The sequence below is a fragment of the Pollachius pollachius genome, assembly GCF_949987615.1.
Source record: "Pollachius pollachius genome assembly, chromosome: 16".
Taxonomy (NCBI): domain Eukaryota; kingdom Metazoa; phylum Chordata; class Actinopteri; order Gadiformes; family Gadidae; genus Pollachius; species Pollachius pollachius.
In genome coordinates, this window is record NC_136949.1 from 2208785 (window position 1) to 2235686 (window position 26902).

A 26902-nucleotide genomic window follows, 5' to 3' on the forward strand; every position below is an offset into this window, starting at 1 on the left:
AAGGGGCGTGTCCTCAAGGAGTAGTTATTGTTTTGGAGGCGTGTCTTAAGAGGGGCGTGTCTGTGATGGAGGCGTGTCCTAAGAGAGGCGTTTCTGTGATGGAGGCGTGTCCTAAGAAGGGTGTGTCTGTGATGGAGGCGTGTCCTAAGAGAGGCGTTTCTGTGATGGAGGCGTGTCCTAAGAGGGGTGTGTCTGTGATTGATGTTTAAAGTGTTCTGCTCTGAAGCAGCCAGTTAAGAAGTCTGATTTCTACATTGGGACGGGTGGGGGTTAGGTAAACAAAACATACACACTTACACACATTAACACAGGCTAACACAGTCTGACACTCTCGCACAAACATCAACACATTACATCCAGTTCCTATTTTGTAAAGGTTCATCGTCTGCATGGTAGTTTTGTGGCGTTCTCTGGTGGAATCGAAGCACAGGTCAGAGCCTGGAGAATCAGCCAATCAGGGGGGAGCTCTGATGCGTTTAAACTGCAGGGTGTTTGTCAAAATAAACGTCTATTTACACTTTTTCTCTGCTCGTCCTCATTTCTGACATTAATCTGCGTTAACCTGCCACACAGGGACCACAAGGGAAATAAGCCTTAGGGCTTTGTGTCTTCTCTGACTATTTATGCATTTTAATGTATGATGAGAGTGCTGTTCATATTTTATATCAAAATGGTCAAACAAAATCAATCAAACATGGTGCACTTTGATGCTCAATCATCTACTAAGGTCTTAATTATAACAATTTAACCAGTGTTGTGCCTGAACGCGTTGACTGAACGAAAGTTCATGAACTCGTTCATATTTTGGGCGAACGTGAACTGAACGTACTGTATTACTGCCTGATGAACGTTACTGTGAACTCGTTCATTCTGGTGTCAGTGAACGGCAGGCTCACTCGGTTTAACTTCGTTCAATGGGGGGGTTATTTGTTTATCAACACGGCGGACGCGCGAGCAGATCGCCGTGTTGTTTGACCGGTTGCCATGGTAATCTCCGTGCGGTTCATTTGCTGTTGAGGTGTTGCCAGCTTACTGTTACATTAAACTGTAATCAGAAAAGTTGGTTATATGCTACAGACCCTATAGTATCTATAAAGGCTGGGACGAATTTCAAATTATAAATATGTACAATTTATTTTGAAAGTATAGACCAGCGCAATTCCCATTGAAACGAATGGCGCGGTGATTATTCTTCAAAACGAGAGCTGTTAAATTGTGGAAAATGAATTAAACTGTAATCAGACAAAGCGGTTATATGCTATAGACCCTAGAGTATTTGTGGTATAAAGGCTCAGACGAATTTCGAATTATAAATATGTACAATCCATAACGTTAGCTCTCTGGCTCATAGCTCAGCGGATTAGAATACCTCCTAGAATCATTGCTTGTTGGCCGGAAACGGAAAGGGGGGCTGTTCACGTTTGGTTGTAGTCTTTTCGCTCGGTTCTCCGTCTCATCAGTAGGGCTAGAACCGAGCGAAAAGACTACAATCAAACGTGAACACCCCCCCCCCCTTTCCGTTTCCGCCAACGAGCAATGAGTCTTCCAACAGAAATCAATGGGATTTACAAAATGCGCTAAATGTGCAATAAAACACGATAGAAACTGTATTTCGCTACGATACTTGATTCAACCACTCTATATCATCCTAGACAAACCACAAAGGGGGCTCAATGTTCAAAATACCGGAAAAAACGAAAAGCTCACAGCAACATATTGAAAAAAAGAACTATGAACTAGTTCATTTTTTGGAACTGTGAACTTAGTTCAAAATTTTGGAATTATGAACGTTTAACTGAACTAGTTCATTTTAAAATTTGTGAACTGAACTTTGAACTAGTTCACGAAGAAAGTGAACTTTCCCAACACTGAATTTAAATTCAGTTGAATAAATATGGTTACATTCAGCGTTAGCTCGCCCAAGGTTCAGTTCACACAGATTAAAATTAACTGGTTCGTGTTCGACGCTCACGTTCAGTAGAACCCAACGGGGTCGTTCAGTTCACCGCTCAGCTAATGAACGCGTTGATGGACAACACCGTTAACGTCACATGTTCTTCAGGAGGATAAGACGATCAGACCAATGAGGTCTGAGGTGCAGGGAGAGAACTTGGAATAAAACCGCATCGTCTCGTGAAGAGTGACTGGTTCTATACGGCATTTTAGAGTGTAAACAAAAGGCGTCAAGATACATCTTGGTGGCGGAACGCGAGCGGCTTCCACTGACCTGAAGCCATCCAGCCGGCTACAGCAAAGTTAAATCGTTAAAAACATTGATCTGAAGTTGAAACAATGACGAAAACGATAAATACATTATAAATATAGATATTTATTAATGAGACCATTCCGTAGCACCCCACAAGAAAAATACTTAATTCAAGCCATTTACTCTAGTTAGTTTACTAGTTTGTACCGGGGGCGAAAATTGTACCGCCTACGTATTCCGCGACGAAACGTTACGTCATCGTTCGACGCGATTTTCCGTTGCCAGGCAGGTTTCAAAAAACATTTGCGCTCATCAAGACGAAATAACATAATACAGATAACACTTGTATTTACTATATATTTGTATTGTATTGAATTTAGCTAGTAAACTGAGTGTTTAAAGTGTATCGTAGTTTATATTTGTATTGTATTTAATTGTTTAATTGAATTTAGCTAGTAAACTGCAGAGATGGGACAAAGTCACGGTTTGGCAAGTCCCAAGTAAGTCCCAAGTCTTAACAGTCAAGTCCGAGTGGGGTCCCAAGTCAAGACGGGGAAAGCCAAGTCGAGTCCGAGTTAAAGTCACACCAAAGCCAAGTCGAATCCAAGTCAAAGTCACAAACTTTTTCAAGTCTTGAACAAGTCACCATGTATTTTTACTTAATAATGTCATTATTAGGCTATTGATCATAATTTCAACATATCACTCTAATGTGCAGTCATTTCTTATCAACACAGTTATAATATGTTCATTGTTTCTGTCTTCAAAAGTGTTATGATATGCGCATGCGGTGAAATCGTATGTTTTTAAAAGTAGCCCAATAGCGTGGGAAAACCGCCCAATCTGGCAACACTGCTGTACGTCCTCACCTCCAGCGTCAACGAAAATCAATGAGACCAACTGAAACGAATCCAATATGAAACTTTAACTGTGATTCTGAAGAAAGCATAAATTATATCAAAATTCAGTTTAGATATTATTGAAGATACGAGTGTGTAGATTTGTTATATTTTTTGAATGAAGGTAAATGGTTGAACAATGATTTAGTTACGATGTCTTAAGTGTCAGAGGCTGGCCAAACGGCTTCAATGGGACCAACTCAAAACGCAGCTGAAATGAAACTAAAACTGTTATTCTGAATAAAGTATAAACAATATCGAAATTTCGTTTTGATATTATTGAAGTGTAGATTTGTCTTCGCTCGCTGTTTTTTTTTTTTTCCATCTTCACGGAAGTGAATGCGTCTTGGGTGTCTAGCCCTCTAGGCGGGAAACAGGTTAGCTATCTAAAACAATAAATGTTTTTGACTCAAGACATGTCGAGTCATTACAAGTCAAAGAGGCAAAGTCCGAGTCAAGTCTCAAATCAATAGCAGTCAAGTCTAAGTCGAGTCGCAAGTCATTCGTAATATTGTCGAGTCTGAAGTCATCAAAATCATGACTCGAGTCCAAGTCATGTGACTCGAGTCCACATCTCTGGTAAACTGAGTGTTTAATGTGTATCGTAGTTTATATTTGTATTGTATTTAATTGTTTAATTGAATTTAGCTACTAAACTGAGTGTTTAATGTGTATTGTAGTCTAGCTAGCTTGTGTTCATTTAATTTAGATAATAGACGTCATCGTTCGACGCGAACACCTGCCAGGCAGGTTTGGAATTGTCGAACGCGGATTAGTTACAATTTTTGCCCCGGTACAATTTTGGTGTGACAGTGCCATCGGAGAACGCGTCGGCTTTTGCCACCCGGGAGATGATTGTGAGGTCTTGAATCGTCGTGAAACAATGACGAAAACGATAGTTATATAATAAATATAGATATTTATTAATGAGACCATTCCGTAGCACCCCGCAAGAAAAATACTTCATTCAAGCCATTTACTCAGTTTGTTTGCTAGTTTGTATCGGGGGCGAAAATTGTACCGCCTACGTATTCCGCGACGAAACATTACGTCATCGTTCGACGTGATTTTCCGTTGCCAGGCAGGTTTCAAAAAACATTTGCGCTCATCAAGACGAAATAACATAATACAGTTAACACCTGTATTTACTATATATTTGTATTGTATTGAATTTAGCTAGTAAACTGAGTGTTTAAAGTGTATCGTAGTTTATATTTGTATTGTATTTAATTGTTTAATTGAATTTAGCTAGTAAACTGAGTGTTTAAAGTGTATTGTAGTCTAGCTAGCTTGTGTTCATTTAATTTAGATAATAGACGTCATCGTTCGACGCGATTGTCAGGTTTGGAATTTTCGAACGCGGATTACGTAGCGGTACAATTTTCGCCCCTGGTACAATTTTGGTGTGACAGTGCCATCGGAGAACGCGTCGGCTTTGGCCACCCGGGAGATGATTGTGAGGTCATGAATCGTCGTATAACAGGGGAAGATGATGATGGTTGAAATAGACACTGGAGCGGTGAGGTTGTGTTATGTTTTTATCTCCTGTTCAGGGTACAACACTAACGAACCATTTCACTTCAAAGTCATATAAAGTCATATATTTACACAAAACTCTCCAATAACACAAATATTGTCAGGATTATTCTTGGATGTCTACAGTCAACAACAGAAATCAATCAGTTTGTGGCGTGTAACTCCAATTAAGAGTTCCCTCGTTAGGAGACAGCCAATCAGAAGGCCTGAAGGATAACGATGACACACAGTTCTCTGAGCAACTGTTGGACGGGGGCCAAGACTCCGCCTCCTGTCTGTCACCTGGCGTAACAAAAGCCACCTCCCCACTCCCGTTTCCACGATAACAAGGATAAAAGGTTTCAAAATAAAAGCCTCCTTCTCAGTCTCTCTAAAAGCTCTTCAGACTCATTTCAAATTAAAAGCCCGCTTTCCATCTTAAGAAACAAATAAACCAGATTCTCCATATTAGAAATTATGGACACGTATTTCTCAACCAAGTCCGTTTTTGCTTCAAAGTAATTTTGAAAGAAGGCGAGTGGCTCCTCCTCCTCCTCAGATGAGGAAGATGATGTCGTCGGCCACCATCACCTGGTTGTCGTCCTGCATGCGTGAGAGCGCGGCGCGGACCTCTGCGTCGGAGAACGCCGCCGCTTGCTCCTTGTTGACGCCCTGCAGCAGAGAGACCATCCCCACCGACTGGGCGTGGCTCTCCTGGAACACCGAGAACAGCCGCGCCTTGAAGGCCTTCAGCCTGGGGGGGGGGGCAGGTCAGTCAGTTCAGGTTCAAACACCTTTCAGCATGTTGTTGGTGTGAGTGGCGGTAACTCACCGGTCTGCGGAGATGGAGCTCTGGCCCTCCTGGGAGGGGGGCACCACCTCATCATCCATGGCCTCCTCCTCCACCTCCGCGGCCTTGGCCGGTTTGGGGGTTCCAATCTGGACTGGGGGGGGGGGGGGGGGGACACACAACATTAAACCAGGTCACAATCAAGAATAACAGACTCCATTAGAACATGTAATAGTCGATTCTAATCTAGAATAAAATACTTATTAGACTATGTTTATTGGATTATAATCTGGATCAGACTAGATTAGACCATGTAAAGTGGATTATAATCTAATTCTAATCTGACTAGTCAAGATTAGAATCTAGAATAACCCGCCTAGATGTAATCTAAAGCGAGTGTTCTTACTGTCTGGGACGTGCTCGGCGCTGAAGTCGAAGGGGCTGTAGGGCTCGCTGCCCTGGGACCCGCGGCGCCCCCTAAGGACGCACAGGGAACAGCAGCTGGTCAACCACCACTCACACAGCACAGGGAACAGCAGCCGGTCAGCCACCACTCACACAGCACAGGGAACAGCAGCCGGTCAGCCACCACTCACACAACACAGGGAACAGCAGCCGGTCAGCCACCACTCACACAGCACAGGGAACAGCAGCCGGTCAACCACCACTCACACAGCACAGGGAACAGCAGCCGGTCAGCCACCACTCACACAACACAGGGAACAGCAGCCGGTCAGCCACCACTCACACAACACAGGGAACAGCAGCCGGTCAGCCACCAGTCACACACCACAGGGAACAGCAGCCAGTCAGCAACCAGTCACACAACACACACAGAGAACCACACATACAGAACCACACACATTACAACGGTCTGATGGTCTCAAGGGCCGTACCTCTTCCTCGCTGAATGGGGCGTGGCCTGGGAGCTCCTCACTTCCTCTTCCTCGTCGGAGGCGGAGTCATCGTCCTTCCTCGACCGTTTACGCTCCTTCTCCAACACCTGTTCAAACGCATTTCAAAATAAAAGTCTGAACAGGCGTCTCTACGAATCTTTGCACATGCAAGCCTCTCCTCAACCCAAACTGCTACAACCACAGAAACAACTTTTCAAAATAAAAGCCCTTCTTTTAAAAGTGCTCAAACACTGAATAGTCCCTTTGCTCTAGACCAGGGGTCGGCAACCTTTTGTATCAAAAGAGCCATTTTGGCCCATCTCCCGCAAAAAAAAAATGTTTGGAGCCGCAAACTTTTTAATTCACCCCCTCCCTGTGACACTCTGTAAAAAAAAACATAGTTCGTTGCATTCATGAAATTATAAAACAACAAAGAGAAAGCTGTTGAAGAACATTTTATTGCTGTTCTAACAGGAAAACCTCAAACTCTTATGAAGAGGAGAAATAACTTTGAAATAAATCAAACATATAGAACGAGTATAATAAGTCTAAACATAAAGAACATAGTTCGTTGCATTCATGAAATTATAAAACAACAAAGAGAAAGCTGTTGAAGAACATTTGATTGCTGTTCTAACAGGAAAACCTCAAACTCTTATGAAGAGGAGAAATAACTTTGAAATAAATCAAACATATAGAACGAGTAGGCTATAATAAGTCTAAACATAAAGAACACCTAAACAGGTAAACATAGGTTTGTTGTCATCCTCTTGATTTTTCCTCGGCCACAGCAATAAACCATCGAATCTGAACAAAAATCAAAATAACACACCAGCTCAGTTTCTAAAATATATATTTTTTGGTTCAAAATAATAGCCTATTAAATTGTAGTGTCCTCACCTGTTTAATGTGATTTCTGTTTCTGAACATCACTGCTAAGCTTTTCTATGTCGGGGCTGTAGGACGTGACCTTCATCTTAACGCAGGATTGCAGGCTGACATCTGTGAGGCGTGAGCGATATTTTGATTTGACATAGTTCATGTTAGAAAATATTTGCTTGCATAAGTATGTGGATCCAAAGATGGACAGGACTCCAAAGGCATACTTCTTGATGTTGTGATAAGTTTCGGGAATTGCATTCCATGTCTCAAACACAAGTTTGTCGGGTTTGGGAAGGTTTTCTATTTCGCTCCATTTGTGTTCTCGAGCGAGAATAGCCTTCCGACGGGCGACGTCTTCGAGATCAGCTGTCAGACTTTTGAACTTGGACACCCATACCTCTTTGTCAGCTATGTCAGCCAGTTCAATTTCAAGATCGGGTTGACTCACGAAAGTGAATGCTGACATGTTCAGCATGGACGGGTCGATGTCCAGGGGTGTGACGGGGAAGGATAATGTGCTTTTTTCCTTTCTGAACTCACTGAATCTTTGTCCAAATGCAGTTTGCATTGCAATGATCGTGTGCTGCAAGTACTCACAATTGATGTTGTGTGACGTTTTGAACTCTCTCAGGGAGGGGAAGTGAGAGAACGTACCTTTCTCCACATCTCTGGCAAACACTGTCATCTTGCGCTCGAACGCCAAAACATACTCCAGCAGCTGAAGGGCAGTGCTTCCTTTTCCCTGGAGACTTCTGTTCAGCATGTTAAGGTGACCTGTCATATCCACCATGAAGTGCAGCTTTTCCAGCCAATCTGGGTGTTCCAGTTCTGGATAGGTGAGGCCCTTACTTTCCAGGAAAGTTTTCACTTGTTCCAGACAAGCCGCAAACCGTTTAAGCACTTCTCCCCTGGACAGCCACCGGACTTTGTTATGCAGCAGGAGATCCGAATATGCGCTGTCGACTTCATCTAACAATGAACAGAACTGTCGGTGGTTTAACCCTTTTGCCATTATTTTGTTGATTATCTGAATGACAAGGTCCATCACCTCTTTGCATTCGGGGGGAAATGTTTGAGCGCACAGTGCTTCTTGGTGCAGGATGCAGTGAAACGTCAGCAGCTCTCGACCCAGCGACTTCTGAAGTAAAGTAATAAACCCCTTCTGTGTTCCTCTCATACTAGGTGCCCCATCAGTAGCCACTGACACCATGTTGGTGGTATTTATTCCTTTGGCTTTTAAACAATTCACCACAGCCTCACAAATGTCCTCCCCCCGTGTTTGGCCTTTGAGCGGTATCAACTCAATAATTTCTTCCTGCGGCCCGTCAGAGTTCACGTATTTGCATAACAGCGCTAGTTGTTCAATGTCGTTCACATCACTGGACTCATCACAGGCGATGGAGAATGCTGGAGCTGAATTTATGTCATTAATTTGTTGACTGGTGATGTTTTCTGACATCTTAATGGTCCTGTCCTTTACGGTTTTTGCAGAGAGAGGCATATCTTTAATTTTCTGAACAATTTCAGTTTTGTTTTTAAAGTCCGAGAATAGATGTTCTGATATTTTAATGAATGTCTCTTTCAAGTATTCTCCATCTGTGAATGGCTTTCCGCACCTGACGATCTCCTGAGCTGCCGCAAAACTAGCAGCAGTTGTTGAATTTGGAGACTTGATCCATTTCTTAAAAGTAATTTTACTCTGCTCACATTTCCGCAGCAGTTCCGAAATCGCTCTTTTCCTTTCATCTCCTGCTTGGTACTTTTCAGCAAATGCGGAGTGTTTGTTCTGGAAATGTCTTTCAACATTACATTTTTTGTTATTGGCTAATTTCTCGCCACATATCAAGCATATAGGTAAGCCTGCATCAGTAGTACTGAAAGCAAATGAATCTGTCCACGCTGAATTAAAATCTCGATTTTCCTCTGCCACTTTTCTTTTCTTGGATTTATCCATGGTAAGTTTACTCAATATTAGTCAGAGAGGGAGTTACATGGTTAAATCTTTAGCTGTCATGTGGCATCAGGGATAGCCTACAGTAGCCTACAGTAGACTACAGTAGCCAGTCAGCAGCGTCAACCGTTGACGTTCTACGTGATCGGTCATGGCCAGCAATGTAAACAAGGAATAGATAGCATAGCATAGCATAGCGATACAATAGTCAAGTAATGAAAAAACTGTAAGGACCTTTATTATCAAAATATAACGTACTGAAACTTTAATATTCAACACAGCTAAATAACTTTTTGACTACGAACTTTAATGCTGTAAACCCTTCTCGCTCAGTATTCGTTCGTGCAATTGGCTGTCAACGGTGGATGCTGCTGATTGGCGGCTCACTGGCATGTCCCGCCTCCTGCCAATGGCAGCATCTAGGCTACTTCCTGATGCCAGATGCCAGTTAAAGATTTAACTCCTACTGGGATTAGCCACCTGCAAATCAACGAAGCTTTGTCATTCACTCCCCCCCTCACGGTAGCGCTATTGCGCATCCATTGCGACCTCTCGTTTAGTTGACGATATATATAAAAATATATATATAATATATATATTTTTTTTTTTATTTTTTTTTTTAAGAAAACTGCAGGGAGCCACGGCTGAGGGGCTAAAGAGCCGCATGCGGCTCCGGAGCCGCAGGTTGCCGACCCCTGCTCTAGACCCTGGTTCCAACTACGAAAGAACCGGTCCTTTCACAGTAAAAGCCCATCCTATGAGCCCACCAGGTCCATTCACAGTAAAGGCCGTCCTATGAGCCCACCACGTCCTTTCACAGTAAAAGCCCGTCCTATGTGCCCAGCAGGTCCTTTCACAGTAAAAGCCCGTCCTATGTGCCCAGCAGGGCGTCGGACTACAGACCTTCTTGAAGTAGGCGAACTGGACGAGCTCCACAGCCACCTCCGAGTCCTCCAGCTCCACGGCCTTGCTCATGCGGGCCTTGGCGTGGGCGGTGGCCAGGCGGATCAGCGTCTCCAGGGTCCGGGCCGTCACCGGGGACGTCTGGGGGGGGGGGGGGGGGGGGGTTGCTAGGGTGAAAACCAGCCTCGGCCAAAAGGAGCGTTGGTGCGTTTGTTGATGTTTTGTGTGCAGTGCTGCATTTTCATGTACTCATGTGGTTGCCTTTTCATAGTGTGTTGTGTTGTGTTGTGTTCATGTATTCATTTGCGTGCCTTTTGGTAGTGTTGTGTTCATGCATTCATGTGGGTAGTTCTTCAGTGTTGTGTTCATGTATTCATGTGGGTAACTCTTCATAGTGTTGTGTTGCGTTGATGTATTCATGTGCGTGGTTCTTCAGTTTTGTGTTCATGTATTCATGTGTGTGGCTCTTCATTGTGTTGTGTTGCATTGATGTATTCATGTGCGTGGTTCTTCAGTTTTGTGTTCATGTATTCATGTTGGTGGTTCTTCAGTGTTTTGCTCATGTATTCGTGTTGGTGGTTCTTCATAGTGTTGTGTTGTGTTCATGTATATATTTCTGTGGCTCTTCATAGTGTTGTGTTGTGTTCATGTACACGGCTCTTCATAGTGTTGTGTTGTGTTCATGTATTCATGTTGGTGGTTCTTCATAGTGTTGTGTTGTGTTCATGTATTCATGTGTGTGGCTCTTCATAGTGTTGTGTTGTGTTCATGTACACGGCTCTTCATAGTGTTGTGTTGTGTTCATGTATTCATGTTGGTGGTTCTTCATAGTGTTGTGTTGTGTTCATGTATTCATGTGTGCGGCTCTTCATAGTTTTGTGTTGTGTTCATGTATTCATGTGCGTGGCTCTTCATAGGGTTGTGCTCACGTATTCATGTGGGTGGCTATTCATAGTGTGTCGTGTTCATGTATTCACGAGCGTGTCTCTATGAGAGCATGAGCGTTGGTTACCCTGGCGATGTCGGCAGCCATCTGCTCCTGGCTGCGGAGGCGGGAGTACTCCTCTGCGATGTGATTGGCCGCCTGCTGCGTGAGCACAGGGGTCACGGCCTTAGCGAAGTGGATGTACTTCCTCATGAACTCCTTACTGATCACCTTGTCCCTGGAGGGAGACACACACACACACACACACACATTTAATGGAAGCGCAATGAGTGAGTGAGAGAGTGTGTGTGTGAGAGAGTGAGTGAGTGAGTGAGTGAGTGAGTGAGTGAGTGAGAGAGTGTGTATGTGAGAGAGAGAGTGAGAGAGAGAGAAAGAGAGAGTGTGTGTGTGAGAATGTGTGAGTGTGTGAGAGTGAGAGTGAGTGAGTGAGTGATCGAGTGAGTGAGTGTGAGAATGTGTGGGTGAGTTTGTGTGAGAGTGAGAGTGAGTGAGTAAAAGAGTGAGAGTGAGTGAGTAAAAGAGTGAGAGTGAGTGAGTAAAAGAGTGAGAGAGTGAGTAAAAGAGTGAGAGAGTGAGTAAAAGAGTGAGTGAGTGAGTAAAAGAGTGAGAGTGAGTGTGACAGTGAGAGCTGGGTGTATGAGACAGTGAGAGAGTGAGTGTGAATGTGTGTGTGTGTGAGTGAGTGTGTGATAGCGGTCCGGTCTGAACCGGTCCTGCTCCTCCTGGCTCCTCCTACCTGCGCCTCCTGCTGCCGTGCAGCAGCTGGTTGTGTTTCTCGTAGATCTGGAGGTCCTCCTGCTCCTCCTCCACCGCGTCGGGGTCCTCCGTCGCTAGCACGTCCACCGCGCCGCCCAGCGCCAGCGCTACACACACACACACACACACACACTGCACTTTAGCACCAGATGGCTTTAGCCTAGCATGGAGCAGAACCTGCCAGTGGGGCCCGGTAGCCTAGCATATAGCCTAGCACATTGCGTGGCTACCAGAGCCCCCATAGCAGGTAGCATGGTTACCAGAGCCCCCCTAGCATGTAGCTTGGTTACCTTAGCCCCCCTAGCATGTAGCATGGTTACCTTAGCCCTCCTAGCATGTAGCATGGTTACCAGAGCCCCCCTAGCATGTAGCATGGTTACCAGAGCCCTCCTAGCATTTAGCATGGTTACCTTAGCCCTCCTAGCATGTAGCATGGTTACCTTAGCCCTCCTAGCATGTAGCATGGTTACCTTAGCCCTCCTAGCATGTAGCATGGTTACCAGAGCCCTCCTAGCATGTAGCATGGTTACCTTAGCCCTCCTAACATGTAGCATGGTTACCAGAGCCCTACTGCTGGCGCGCGTGCACGTCTTAAAATAGCGTGTAGCCTAGCATATAGCATGTAGCCCTGCACCACAACCCCGGGTGCCGGTAGCATTACACCTCTAATTTTGGCATGTAGCCTTTAGCCTAGCGTGCACCTGGTACCTGAGCCCCCCTGGTGGCGCGAGTCGCGGTAGAGGTGCACTTCTTGGGATAGCATGTATCCTAGCATGTAGCCTAGCATGTAGCCTAGCATGTAGCCTGTAGCCTAGCGTGGGCTGGTACCTGAGCCCTCCTGCTGGCGGGCGTCGCGGTAGCGGTGCATGCGCAGCACGTGGTCAGAGATCTGGCGGTCGTGCTCGGGGTCCATGACGTCCAGCATGATGAAGAGCAGGTCGAAGCGGGACAGCAGGGAGTCCTGCAGCCCAATGTTCTCCATGGGGGTCTTGTACTGGTCGTACTGGGAGGGGAGAGCGACAGTTAGCCTCAGAGGCAGAGAGTGTGAGAGGCTGTGAGTCTGAGAGGGTGTCAGAGCATGAGAGTGTCAGTGAGAGGGAGAGAGTGAGCGTGTCAGAGTGAGAGAGTGTTAGAGTGAGAGAGTATCTGAGTGAGAGAGTATCAGAGTGAGAGAGTATCAGAGTGAGAGTATCAGAGAGAGAGTGAGAGAGTGTCAGAGTGAGAGAGTATCAGAGTGAGAGAGCATCAGAGCAAGAACCTGTCAGAGTGAGTGTCAGTGAGAGTGAGTGTCGGAATGAGTGTCAGAGTGAGAGTATCAGGGTGAGAGAGAGAGAGTATCAGAGTGAGAGTGTCAGAGTGAGAGAGTATCAGAGTGAGAGAGCATCAGAGTGAGGACCTGTCAGAGTGAGTGTCAGTGAGAGAGTGAGAAAGTATCGAAATGAGTGTGTCAGAGTGAGAGTGTCCGAGTGAAAGTGATATAGTGAGAACATGTCAAGAGTGTCAGGGTGAGAGTGAGAACGTGTCAGAGTCAGAGAGAGAGTGTCAGAGCGAGAGAGTGAGTGTCGGAGTGAGAGTTAAATAGTGAACATTTGAGGGCGTGTGGGTGTGTGAGTGACACATTGCAGGAGTGAGACATTGAGAGTGAGAGAGACTAAAAACGTCGTCCCCGCCCTCCCCCTCTCACCCGGCCGTAGACGGGGTTGGCGGCGGCCAGCACGGAGCAGCGTGCGTTGAGGCGGGCGTGGATGCCGGCCTTGGCGATGGTGACGCGGCCCTGCTCCATCACCTCGTGGATGGCCGTGCGGTCCATGTCCGACATCTTGTCGAACTCGTCGATGCAGACCACGCCGCGGTCCGCCAGCACCATGGCGCCCGCCTCCAGACGCCGCTCGCCTGGGGGGGGGGGGGGGGGGGGGGGGAACGTTAGTGTGTGTGTAGTGTGTTGCATTGTTTTGTTTTGTAGTGTGTGTAGCTACCGGTGGTGTGTTAGTGTTTGTTGTGTTGGGTGTTATAGTGTGTGTAGTAGTGTGTAGTGTGTACCGGTCTCCTGGTCGGTGGTGTGTTAGTGTTTTGTGTTGTAGTGTATAGTGTGTAGTAATGTGTGTATTGTGTCCTTACCGGTCTCCTGGTCGGTGGTGACGGCGGCAGTCAGCCCCACCCCCGAGGAGCCCCTCCCCGTGGTGGGGATGGCTCGGGGGGCCGTGCCCAGAACGTAGCGCAGGAGCTGGGACTTAGCCACCGAGGGGTCCCCTGGAGACAACACAACACGGTAACACAACACGTTAACACAACACGGTAACACAACGCGTTAACACAACACGTAGCGCAGAAGCTGGGACTTAGCCACCGAGGGGTCCCCTGGAGACAACACAACACGTTAACACAACACGGTAACACAACACATTAACACAAAACAACACATTAACACAACACGGTAACACAACACGTTAACACAACACGTAGCGCAGCAGCTGGGACTAAGCCTCTGAGGGGTCGGCTGTTGACAACGCAACACAACAACCCACAACACATTAACACAACACAACACCTTAACACAACACAACACACGTCAACACATTAAAACATCACACAACCCATCACGCCCCCAGCCAGCATTGCCGTACCGATGAGCAGGACGTTGATGTCCCCGCGGATGCGCGAGCCGTTGTCCAGGACCTTCTCCACGCCGCCTAGCAGCATGCAGAGGATGGCCTTCTTGATGTAGGCGTGGCCGTGGATGCTGGGCGCCAGCGAGCGCGACAGCTGGTCGAACATGTCCTGCAAGGCACCATGGGAAATATGACCTCACGCTGGGAGCACGGAACACATTCTGACGTCATTAGTGATCGCTTTTACAACTGCTGCGCTCCAATAATAGAAGAAACAGAATAAATGGAATCATAAATGATACGATGTGAAAATAAACACTAAGTATGCAAAGGCAATAAAAATAAATTGGAAATAAAGCTGCATATGAATAAAGAAATGCTTGTAAATAAATAACGTCTGCATACAGAAATGTACGGACGGTATTATATAAACATAACCCACACATTAAACTAACTAATAATATATACTGCACTGTGACTACAGGATATAGTACCATAGACTCTAGACGTCATGTGGTTTATATCTTTATAGTCACAGGAGGAAGATGTCTCCGGTCCCCTGAGGGCACCTGGAGACGGTCGTCATGGCGACGGTTGTCACGGCGACCCACCTTGGAGTTGGTCTGGCTGAAGCGACGGATCTTGGCAACGTCGGGGGCGGAGAAGACGGGGGAGACTTCCTTACTCACCTGCTTCACCTGGCACCCCATCATGATGGTCCTGGGCGGGGGGGGGGGGGGGGGTTAGTACACCATCACCTCCTTCTCATAGCCACACTGCTCCTCCTACACCTCCTCCTCATAACCACACTGCTCCTCCTACACCTCCTCCTCATAGCCACATTGCCCGTGTGTCTCCCTCCCCACCTGAAGGTCCCTGAGTTAACGCCCCCCGCCCACCCACATGAAGGTGCCTGTGGTGAAGCCCGCCCACCCACCTGAAGGTGCCAGAGTGCCCTCCCCCCACCCACCTGAAGGTCCCTGAGGTGAAGCCCCCCCACCCACCTGAAGGTGCCGGAGGTGAAGCCCACCCACCCACCTGAAGGTGCCAGAGTGCCCCCCCGCCCACCCACCTGAAGGTGCCGGAGGTGAAGCCCGCGGTCTTGCCGGGCAGGCAGCGGTAGGTGCCTATGACCTGCACGCGGTCGCCGGGCTTGGCAACGTCCACCAGGTCGTTGTCCAGGATGACGTCCAGGCTGCGGGGCAGCTGGCCGGCCGGGGCCTTCTCCGGCATCTCCTGCACCGTCACCGTCTGGTGGTCCTTGTACACCGACAAGCCGAACTCCGTCTCCAGGGGGTTGTTCTCCTCGTCCTGGGGGGCGGGGCGCAGGGTCACATGGAGGGGGGGGGGGGGGGGGGGCGCGGCGCCCTGATTGGCTCCTGACTAGAGGAGCCGCGTCAGAGGGGCGGTGGGCTAACCTGGGTCTACAGCTAGTTGGGAGGTGGTTAAGGTCGTTGGTGACCAGAGTACTCAATGATAGTTTAGGTTAACTAGGTAGGGTAGATGGCTCTAGTTAGCTGGTTACCTTGGTGGGGTAGTTAGCTGTAGTTAGCAGGTTACCTTGGTGGGGTAGATGGCGGAGGAGGGGAAGGCCTCCAGAGAGGTCATGTCTGTGTACTTCCTCTCAGACGTCTTCTTGGTGGCGGGGCAGTAATGGACGCTACGCACCACCTTGGGCCGGACCAGAGAACCTGGAACCACAGACACCCCGTCATGACTCGGAGACAGACAGACACCCCGTCATGACTCAGAGACAGACAGACACCACCGCATGACTCACTGACACACAGACCTCACCGGTGATGGAGAACACTCCACCTTTTATGTCCTTCATTACCGGATGAGACACAAACGTCTGTCTGTCTGTCTGTCAGAGCTACACCACCCAGATCTCCTACTCTCGACTAGACCGAACGACTGTGTCCTGGGTAATGTAGTCCCGGGTTCCTGTAGAGGAGGCTCCACTCCTTAGATCTCCAGGGTGTTAAAGACTACATTACCCAGACACGGGAGATGGAAGAGACTCCACACACAGACTCACACACACACACACACACAGTGACCCAGACTCACACTTGGTGACGATGCCCTCCACACACACACACACACACAGTGACCCAGACTCACACTTGGTGGCGATGCCCTCTACACACACACACACACAAACACAGTGACCCAGACTCACACTTGGTGACGATGCCCTCCACACACACACACACACACACACACACACACACACACACACACACACACACACACACACACACACACACACACACACACACACACACACACACACACTCACACTCACACTTGGTGACGATGCCCTCCACACACACACACACACACACACAGTGACCCAGACTCACACTTGGTGACGATGCCCTCCACACACACCATGCCTCCCAGCAGGCGTGCGGTCAGGGAGCGTGGGGTGACGTGCTTGGCGCCGAAGCTTCCCTCCAGCCCGATGAAGAACTCCTCGTGCTGCTTGGCGTAGGTGGCGTCCACCGAGGCCACCATGTCTTTCAGCGCCCGCTGGAACGACAACAGCTCCTCGAAGGCGTTGCTCATCAACCTGCCGGTCACATGGGGCGGGCGTCAGCGTCCCATTGGCCGATCGGCGTGAATGACGCTCGGGTCGTTTGGCAGAACTCAACCCGAGGAACTTGTTTAAGACGACATTAAAGGGGGCATATTATACCGCCAGGCGTGACTGTGGTGAGTTGTTACAAGCCGTTTTGAACATGTGCAGCTTCTGACATCACAGGTGGGCGTGTCCACCTAGACGTGTGACGGATAGATGAGCAACGTCTGCTACAGTCCACCGGGTAGGCTGGCAGACTGACCTATCCAGCACACGTCTAGGTGGACACGCCCACTTGTGATGTCAGAAGAGGCAGATTTTCAGCTTGTAACGGCTAATCGCACCGTGCGGTATAATATGTCACCTTTAAGGAACGTCTACATAACCTACCCTCCGATGTCCCCTCTGGGATCAACATTTCCCCTTACGTTGCCCCCCCCCCCCCCCATCAGTGATGTCACTCTGGGACGGGGGTTCATTAATGTCATCGTTAGCAGGGAATTCATTTAGAACCAGAGACAGCAGTACTGCCCTGCTCCCGGACGTTTAAGCACGGGAATATTCCCGCTATATTGCACTACTTAGAATTTATTTATTGTACATATTACTTATTTTATTTGTTTTACCTAATTCTATTCTTTTGTACTTATTGCAGCGTGGTTCAGAGACAAACACAATTTAGATTTCTCTGTTTGTCTTGCACATATTCAGGCATTGACCATAAAGCCGAGTTCGACGTTGACTGAACCGCCGCGGCATCACATGACCGCCGTGGCGTCACATGACCACCGTGGCGTCACATGACTCGGAGGACGTACTTTGCGGCGCGAGCCTCGTTGCGTCGCCGCAGGTCGTTGATATTGACCAGGAGGCGGGACTTGTTGTCGCCGATCATGTCCCGGACCTTGGTTTGGTACACGCCCTGGTCCTGCTGTGAACAGAAACACACGACACCGTCAACGGGGGGGGTGGAGGTCTCTGGGACCACCGGGGGGGCTAGGGGGAGCTAGGTGGAGGAGCTAGGTGGAGGGCTAGGTGGAGCTAGGTGAGGAGCTAGGTGAGGAGCTAGGTGGAGGAGCTAGGTGAGGAGCTAGGTGAGGAGCTAGGTGGAGGGGTAGGTAGAGCTAGGTGGAGGGCTAGGTGAGGAGCTAGGTGGAGCTAGGTGGAGGGCTAGGTGGAGAGCTAGGTGAGGAGCTAGGTGGAGCTAGGTGGAGGGCTAGGTGGAGGGCTAGGTGGAGCTAGGTGGAGCTAGCTGGAGCTAGCTGGAGGGCTAGGTGGAGGGGTAGATCCATCACCACCATGAGACCCCAGGTCTGTCCTCTGGGGGGCTACAATGCTGCCTCTCCTGCAGCATTGTAGCCCGCCCCCCCAGTGAGGAGCTCCAGGACATGAACCCCAACACCCAGATCACACTGGGGACACCCGGCCCACAACATCGACTAGGGGTTCTTCCAGGGAGAAAACGTGTGAAACATCTTCCTGACCACAGGCGTTCCTCCAGGGAGCGACCCCCGGACTCTACACCCGCACAGCCCCTCGGGGTCCTAGGGGGACCATCAGCAGACCCCTCCGGGGGGCCTGGTTCATAGGCATCGCTCTGAGATCGACCGACTAGCTGACCTGGAGTCGAACGCACTATTAGGTTTGACCCGGACTCCCATCACGCTCAGGAGCGCAAATACTAGTGTGCGGCAGTACGACTTTAGAAAAAGAGTCTGATTTGACCTGTCAATCACTTGCCTCTCGCGGCCTGATGGACAGGAGGAGAGAAGGTCCTTGAGGAAACTGAAGCTGCAAGGGGGGATGCATTGTCCGGGGGATGAAGACACCCCCCCCCCCCCCCCCCCCCCACATACACACACAGACATCGTAATGACCTCTCGATAGGGGTGTGGGGTCTGAAGTTTTTTGTGTGCACTAGTTGTGTGACGTCATATTTAGTGATAAAGTGGTAAAGCGTTAACCCCGTGACGTCACACTTTGATCCCGGTGCGGGAGCGCAGCACGTTCCCAAATAGTTATAAACTACAACAAAACAGCGAACATATTATTCATATGACTCAGTAACAGATATGGTTAGTGGTCGGTTGAATAGCACTAACTAATCAAACCCTAAAGGGGTCTCTAATGGGCCGCATGGTGTCCGACCAACATAGACTGCTTCAGTTAAATAATATAAAGACTTACATCGTCGTCCAGGAAGTCCAGATACTCCCTCTGCGCCTCCCGCATCTCCGCCTCGTTAATAACCTCGTTATCCATGTTAATAACGGTCCTTAAGGTTGTTATTCAGTCCTAAAGGTGGAGGATATTCAGTAATGTTCAGGAGATGAGGATGACCGCACCGCCTGTCTTCAGAAACACAATACTGGTCTTTCGCGCCACTGGGATACCACGTGGTACAGAAACGTGCAAACCGATTGGACAGAACTGCTGCGCTTGTTTTGCATGTTCGGCGGGGAAGCACGGTCGGCCAATCAGAGGGCGATATCTCTACGGAACGACACGCCCCTTCAGAAAGTCCCGCGAAATACTAGAGGAAGAGGAGGAGTTCATATTTCTTTATTCTCTGTAACTCTAGTATTATTTTGATAACATTTATTAAGACGGGTGTAGGCGCTACTAACTAACAGCTTGTTTATCTTTCCCTTTTCTATGAACAAATAACCAACTAGAATAGGGTTTGTTTGGATGGTTTTCAGTCGTTGTTCCAGTCGTTGTTCCACGGAAGCCAGAGCAGCGATGTAACTAAAGGGCCGAACAGCGACCCCTGCCGGTGAAAGTCACCACGACACTGGAATGTTTACTCCTAAACTGGCTCACTAAATAGTTCATAATTTAAAGCCCCATCTCTTAGTATTTAGATTCGATTGAATAGAGACCAATTCCAAATGTCCCATAAGTGCATTTCTAGATGTTGTTTAGTGAATGCATAATCCATTAGAGATTACAAAAATGAATAAACCAACGTCATTCATTGATTCATTGTGGTGTGAATGGGATCTAAGGGCTCAATGAGTCAGCTATACTCTCACTCTATCTATTTCTCTCTCTCTCTCTCTCTCTCTCAATTAACACACTTAATAAAAAACACCATTATATGTGATGTAATGAAACAATAATAACCCCATTTTCGCTACCTACAAATTAAACATTTTCTATATTCTTTCTGCCAGTAATAACACTGATACCTGCAGTGTACGTTATAGAGCCGTGGGAATATCCTAAGGGCTACTGGTTCATGTGTTTCGCCGTTAAGGTACATTAGCTTAGACACACTCACACACACACACACGCACACACATGCACGCACACACACACAAACACACAGACACACACACACACACACACACACACAGATACAAGGTAAACTGACATGTTTACATTAACCACCTCTATAGGCAGGTTCATGAGGCTTACACTGGTATGGGAGGAATGGTAAAGAAGCCACACCTACAGGGTCTGACTTATCTCAGAGCCATACCACCTTCTGTGCTTTTAAGTTGACCATTCATCAACTGGTCACTACAAACATACATGATGAGGGACTGATGCCAGCTTTGGTATTGCCGGTCTAAGTAAGAGGAGAAGGTGATGGACCTGATCTCTGTCACACAGGCCGGTCTGCATGCCAGCAGCGTGACAGCGCCGGGACGCATACCTGACGTAGGCTGCATTCAGGGGAGGACGGTGGTCATAGCGTCTAATTAACCCCGCACCCTGCTCCTCCTCCACTCCTCCTCCACTCCTCCTCCTCTGCTCTTCACCTGTGCTCCTCCACTCCTCAGCTCACAACTTCTCCTCTGCTGCCGACGGTAAGAAGACGTGTTTGTTGTTCTTGTGATCAGGTAGGATCAGTGAAGTACAGTAGGCAGCGCTTCACTGGAGGTACAGTCCCTTACTGTAGGCAGTACTGCCTACACTAAGGGACTGTACCCCCAGTACAGGACTGTACCCCCAGTACAGGACTGTACCCCCAGTACAGGACTGTACCTCCAGTTCAGGACTGTACCTCCAGTATTGCTCATTAAGTTGTGTGTCTTCTCTGTCTCCTCGACGTCGTCTGCCGTTCCCCCCGTCAGCCCCCAACCTTCTCCCTCCATGGCGGTCTCCGGGGCGAGGCAGCGCTTCACCGACTTCCTGTCGGACGCCGAGCGGTGCAGGTCCCGCCCCCGCCCCCCAGTGCCCGCCTCCCAGGTGCCCATCCTGTTCCGGGAGCCCTACATCCTGTCGGGGTACCGCCCGGTGGGCCAGGCCTGGAGCTGCTACGTCCTCAGCCTCTTCCAGCGCCACAACGAGTCCGTCAACGTCTGGACCCACCTGCTGGCCGCCGGCGCGCTGCTGCTCCGCTGGGGGGCCGAGCCCCCCTTATCGCCCTGGCCCCCGGGGGCCCCGGGCCTGCCGGAGCAGCCCCTGGCGCTCTTCGTGGGCTCGGCCCTCTGCTACCTGTGCTGCAGTGTGGCCGCCCACCTGCTGCAGTCCCGCTCCGAGCTGGCCCACTACTGCCTGTTCTTCCTGGACTACGTGGGCGTGGCCGTGTACCAGTACGGCAGCGCGCTGGGACACTACTTCTACGGCTCCGAGGCGGCGTGGAGGGCGGGGCCTCCCGGGCCGGCCTTCCTGCCCGGCGCCGCCCTGCTGGCCTGGCTGTCCTGCGCCGCCTGCTGCTTCGCCAAGTCCTACTGGCGGCGGCCGTACCCCCCTGCCCGCCGCGTCTGCACCCTGATCCCCGCCGGCCTGGCCTACCTGCTGGTCTGCAGCCCCCTGCTGCACCGGCTCAGCGCCGCCGGCCCCTGGGGGCCCGGGCTCCGCCTCCACGCCGCCCACATGGTGCTCTTCCTGCTGTCCGTCCTCTTCTTCTCCTGCCCCGTGCCGGAGCGCTTCCTGCCGGGCCGCTGTGACTTCCTGGGCCAGGGCCACCAGGTGTTCCACATGCTGCTGGCGCTGTGCAGCGTCACCCAGCTGGAGGCGCTGCTGGGCGACGCCCGGCGCCAGGGGGCGGGGCCGGGGCCGGGGGCCTTCGGGGAAGAGGAGGTGCTGTGGGCCTGCCTCCTGCTCCCCCTGGTGGCGGGCTGCTGCCTGCTCACCGCGCTGCTCGCCGGGCGCCACAAACACAGACAGCTGCTGGCGGAGAGCGGGGGGGGGGGGGGGGGGGGGGGGGGCAGGCTAGGTGAGCTTAGCTTAGCTGACGTTACCCGAGATTAGTTCCGTTTGCGGTTGTGTTCCATTCCGTCCCATTAAGGGTAGCTCAGGTAAATGGTAAAGTGTTCTGTTTGTGTTGGGACCGTGCCCCCCCTCCCCCCTGGTCCCACAGGCCGGTCTGACCGTGCCCCCCTCCCCCCCTGGTCCCACAGGCCGGCCTGCAGCCGGACAGCTCCGGGACGCAGGCCTGACCCGCGATGCATTCTGGAGAGGACTCAATGTGTTGGTGTGTGCTGTCTGTCAAGTTGATGCTAAATGTGAGGCTACACGTTTCTTTGCGAGCATATGTTTTTGAGGACAGGGGAGGTACGCCCCTGCATACCAGTAAGGTGACTTGATGAGCTTGCCACATTAAAGACATAAATATTAATATTTGTCTGTGTATTTGCATCACTTAGTAAAAGAGTTATACAATAAAGCTAGCTTAACATCAGGACACCACAGCTAACGTATCAAACACAGCTAGCCTAAAGCTTTCCGCCGGGAGCCAATCAGAAGCAGACCACAGCATGACCTGAGAATAGCGAAGGTCATTGGTTGGCTATCAGCTCTTTGGTTTATTAAATCAACAACTATTAACAATGACTCACTAACGGTTTCTTTAACAATGGGAGGTGAAATATGCAGTCGGGTAGAAACCAACTGACAGTCTGTCTGATATCTCTGTTAATACTTTTACAGAAACAATTTACCAGATATAAAAGAATAACTTTATTTCTCAAACGCAAATGGTACACAGGGTGTATGGAATAATTATAAAATACTAATACAATATATTTAATTGTTAAATTATGCATTTAATTGTTACCTCCTCATTACTGGGATATTTTTTCTTGGGGACACATATCGTGAATCATATACTACTACTATCAGAGTAGAAGTAGTATTAGTGGTGTTAGTAGCAGTAGTAGTAGTAGTATTATAGTAGCAGTAGTATATAAGAAGTAGTATTAGTATTATTAGTGGTAGAAGTAAAGTAGTAGTAGCTGTTGCAGCTTTAGTAGAATAGTAGTAGCAGCACTATAGTAGTAATAGTAGTATATTTGTATAGTAGTAGTAGTAGTATAGTAGTTTAGTAGCAGTAGTATGAGTACTAGTAGGAGAAGTATAGTAGTACTACTGGTAGTAGTAGTATAGTAGTATAATAATAGTTGAAGAATAGCATCATAGTAGTAGAAATTACAAGGAACTTCATGCTACAAAAGAATGAATATTTTGACCGTGTCCGAGCCTATTGGTGCTAGGGGGCGCTGTTGAGTAGCTGGCAGCAACACATTCTGCAGTGCTTGCTTCTGCAGAATGCTATAGTACCAGTAAGGTATAAAACATGCCTTCCTACATTCCTCCTGGTCACAGACATGGCATTCATCAAAGAGCTCCTTGGTTGACTTGGCCAAAGAGACAATAGGTAGAAGGACCCACCTTCCACTCAGACAACCCAGCCCTGATCTGTCTCAACCACACACGCGCACACACACACGCGCACACACACACACACACACACACACACACACACACACACACAGAGAGAGACACACGCACACACACACACACACACACACACACACACACACACACAGAGACACACGCATAAACACAAACACACACACATGCCCTCGCTCTTTATCTCTCTCTCACGCACACATACACCCCCACACGCTCACACACACACACACATTCACACGCACACATCCTCTGTCCCTCCCTCCCCTCTTCCCAGTTTTGGATGATACTCTGAGAAGGTGTGTGAGTGAAGCCATTCAGAGCACTTCCTCCCAGCAGGCACACAGCCGACATCAGGTAAGGCATTAGTTATTATTATTTAACAACTAAAATCAGACTTCACATTTTCTGTGTGTATTATTCTTTTCTGAAATTCACAATCAGTGACTAGTTGCAGGACTCGAGATTATAAAAGGGCTTTTGTCGGTTATGCTCATCAGTTGATAACCTTAGGAAGTTAATAACCATAGACCAGTTATATCATGTGAACCACATGTTGTTGTTTACCTCATTCAAAAAAAACGTTGTGTTCTTGTTTTAAAGTGAGATATTATATCAAACATGTAAGTTGTTCTGTTGTAGTTCTACATGTTAGTGTTGTACTTCTAAAAGTTAGCGTTGTAGTTTTACATGTTAATGTTGGATTGTAGTTCTACATGTTACTGTTGTAGTTCTATGTGTTAGTGTTGTAGCTCTACATGTAACTGATGTAGTTCTACATGTTAATGTTGTAGTTCTATAAGTAAGTGTTGTAGCTCTACATGTTACTGTTGTAGTTATACATGTTAGTGTTGTAGTTCTATACTGACTTATGTAGTTCTACATGTTACTGTTGTGGTTGTACATGTTAATGTTGGATTGTAGCTCCACATGTTACTGTTTTAGCTCTACATGTTAGTGTTGGATTGTAGTTGTACATGTTAGTGTTGTAGTTCTTAACGTGAGTGTTATTGTAGTTCTAAAGCCTCTCATTATCTCTGGGGTCTGAGTGGAGAGGTGATGTTCTTAATGGTTTGGTGGTCCCCCTCCCAGTATGGCACCAGTCAATCTAGTGGGAGAGCTGAGCTCTGCAGTCTGGTCTTCGTCCCCGGCCCTCACCCTCCTCTCCACCCTGGTCTTCCTCACGCTCAGCATCACCCTCCTCACCCTGTGCATGAGGTGTCGCCGGTGAGACCCCCCCCCCACCACCTACTGGTCTCACACAAACCTACTGGTCACCTACTGGTCACACACCCACCCACTGGTCTGGGGGCTGAAACTCCGGCGTCTCTCCTGGGGGGCCACAGAGAGAGATTGAGAGAGAGAGAGAGAGAGAGAGAGAGAGGGGTAGTGTACCACTAGAACCTCCAGACCCCCCTTTGACCCTCGTCGGTCTGGTTCTCCCCCTGTACTGATTCTGGGTGTTCAGTGTCAGCCACCGGCCACCAGCACAGCATCAGTCCAGCGCTGTCGTTCTGGACCCCCTGTGTGTCAGGCAGGGAGAGTCCTGTGTTGAGCAGTATGTCGTTGCGGTTGCACGGGTTGGTAATGGATGGTTTAGTGGAGCCAGGAGAGGGTTAGCGTGGGTTGACCCAGATCGGTCCTCTGAGAGCCATGCTAACACCGGTCAGAACTGTTTGATTGAGTCAGTCAGTGTGGTCAGTCAACAGTCGGTGAACACCACAGCCAGACAAATACGGTGATGTCTTCACATGTTACAGTGTGTTACCATGTGATTCAATCACATGTTAGGGTGTGATGCGTTTAACAATGCGTAGCGACTTGTTTCCTTGTGTTTGTTGGCTATCTGTGATGTCATGTGTGATTAGCAGCATGTTTGTCGTAACTCGCTATTCGATCCGGTCCTGAATAGTTGAGCAGGGCTCGGGTTTGACTCACAGTATTGGTCCTGGAGGGGGGGAGAGAGAGAGAGAGAGAGAGAGAGAGAGAGAGAGAGGACTAGTCGGACCAGCTGGGCGTTGTCGTGACGATGGGAGTTGTCCGTGTTTAAAAAGGCTGGTTGATGAATTACGATTTTTCTTCTTCCGCTCAAAAGGACGCTTAGAATCAATATGGGTAGAACCACTCATGACCTCGAACAAACACACACACACACACACACACACACACATACATATAAACACACACAGACATATGTGTGTGTAACAGCCAACGCCCAGTCATACCAAACAAACATACCTTACCTCACATACACAGCCTGGTGAAAGAGGAGGTTATCTGGACAGACAGACAGACAGACTGACTCACTGACTGACTGACAGCGAGTGAGAGAGAGAGAGAGAGAGAGAGAGAGAGAGAGAGAGAGAGATTATCTCATTTTGAGGGCCTTCTTGTACTGACAAAAGATCTCTCACTCTGTGTTTAAACTTTTTCTGTGTTTTTTTTTTTTCTCATACTCTTTATTTGTCCTTTTAACTGCATTGGCAAAGTTATTTTTGATGCCAATAATATAGATATATATATACAGACAGACAGACAGACAGACAGACAGACAGAGAGAGAGAGAGAGAGAGAGAGAGAGAGAGAGAGAGAGGCTCAAACCATCATGTGTGCTAACATCGTGCTGGTGCCTATAGATACCTGATGAAGATCCCTAGTGATTTAAACGTTACCTGTTTGCAAATAAATCTACTTCTGGAGCATTTAAACAGTGTGCAGACCCTGTTTTCTCTTATATGCTAACATCATGCTACCATCATGCTAACATAGGCTGCTAGTAACGTGCTGCTGCTAACATCATGCTAACATGTTTTCTCCACCACAGGAACCCGGGGAACGCGTACGACGTCAACCAGGGGGTACGGACGCCCTCCCCTCTGACTGGCGCTCAGAGGAGCATGTAGCAGTACCTAGTGACATGATATCGATATAGACATAGAGCAGAATTCATTGAATCATCTCTATCTACTAGCATTAGTATTGTATATAGTATTGTAGAGCATTGTTATCTATATAGTAGAATCACCTATATCTAGTAGCATTAGTATTGTATATAGTATTGTAGAGCAGCGTTAACTATATAGTAGAATCTTCTCTATCTAGTAGCATTAGTATTGTATATAGTATTGTAGAGCAGCGTTAACTATATAGTAGAATCTTCTCTATCTAGTAGCATTAGTATTGTATATAGTATTGTAGAGCAGCGTTAACTATATAGTAGAATCTTCTCTATCTAGTAGCATTAGTATTGTATATAGTATTGTAGAGCATTGTTATCTAACGTTGTGTTCCCTCCCCCCCCGGCTGAGCAGCAAGTC

At 48.4% G+C, this 26902-nt stretch overlaps 3 protein-coding genes across 4 annotated transcripts in view; 2 read left to right on the forward strand and 1 right to left on the reverse strand.

Moving 5' to 3' along the window:
- stmn4 (stathmin-like 4) overlaps positions 1-18 on the forward strand; it is a gene marked incomplete at its 5' end in the record, with an annotated part of 2023 nt that extends 2005 nt beyond the window's left edge. The window contains one exon of the mRNA XM_079754179.1: positions 1-18. This exon is cut by the window's left edge and continues 89 nt beyond it.
- Positions 19-4646: 4628 nt separating this feature from the next.
- On the reverse strand, positions 4647-19285 carry mcm3 (minichromosome maintenance complex component 3). Of its 2 annotated transcripts, XM_079753619.1 has the most exons (17): positions 19128-19285; positions 17759-17871; positions 16723-16931; positions 15914-16044; positions 15426-15664; positions 14965-15073; positions 14369-14522; positions 13863-13994; positions 13429-13637; positions 12573-12747; positions 11725-11851; positions 11055-11205; positions 10043-10183; positions 6307-6413; positions 5817-5887; positions 5453-5564; positions 4647-5374 (listed from the first exon to the last, which is right to left on the reverse strand). In XM_079753619.1, exons 1-17 carry the CDS (start codon positions 19200-19202, stop codon positions 5176-5178), a joined length of 2454 nt encoding a protein of 817 aa, XP_079609745.1. In that variant the 5' UTR covers positions 19203-19285; the 3' UTR covers positions 4647-5175. The 2 variants fall into 2 exon arrangements, with proteins under 2 accessions (XP_079609745.1, XP_079609746.1); XM_079753620.1 differs by lacking the exons at positions 16723-16931; positions 17759-17871; positions 19128-19285 and adding an exon at positions 16427-16447.
- Positions 19286-20713: 1428 nt separating this feature from the next.
- On the forward strand, positions 20714-22145 carry paqr8 (progestin and adipoQ receptor family member VIII; the record flags this gene model as incomplete). The annotated part of the gene is made up of 2 exons (XM_079753622.1): positions 20714-20755; positions 21023-22145. Exon 2 carries the CDS (start codon positions 21042-21044, stop codon positions 22143-22145), a length of 1104 nt encoding a protein of 367 aa, XP_079609748.1. The 5' UTR covers positions 20714-20755; positions 21023-21041.
- Between the last annotated feature and the right edge of the window lie 4757 nt (positions 22146-26902).

Bases quoted from the DNA above. Each gene is read 5' to 3' on its own strand.
- mcm3 (XM_079753619.1), bottom strand. From the start codon at position 19,202: ATGGATAACGAGGTTATTAACGAGGCGGAGATGCGGGAGGCGCAGAGG. The intron at 12,748-13,428 runs GTGAGAGGGGGA...CTCCCCTCCCAG, and splicing joins CCAACCCCGTCTACGGCCGG to TACGACCAGTACAAGACCCC. The intron at 5,565-5,816 runs GTAAGAACACTC...CCCCCCCCCCAG, and splicing joins CGCCGAGCACGTCCCAGACA to TCCAGATTGGAACCCCCAAA.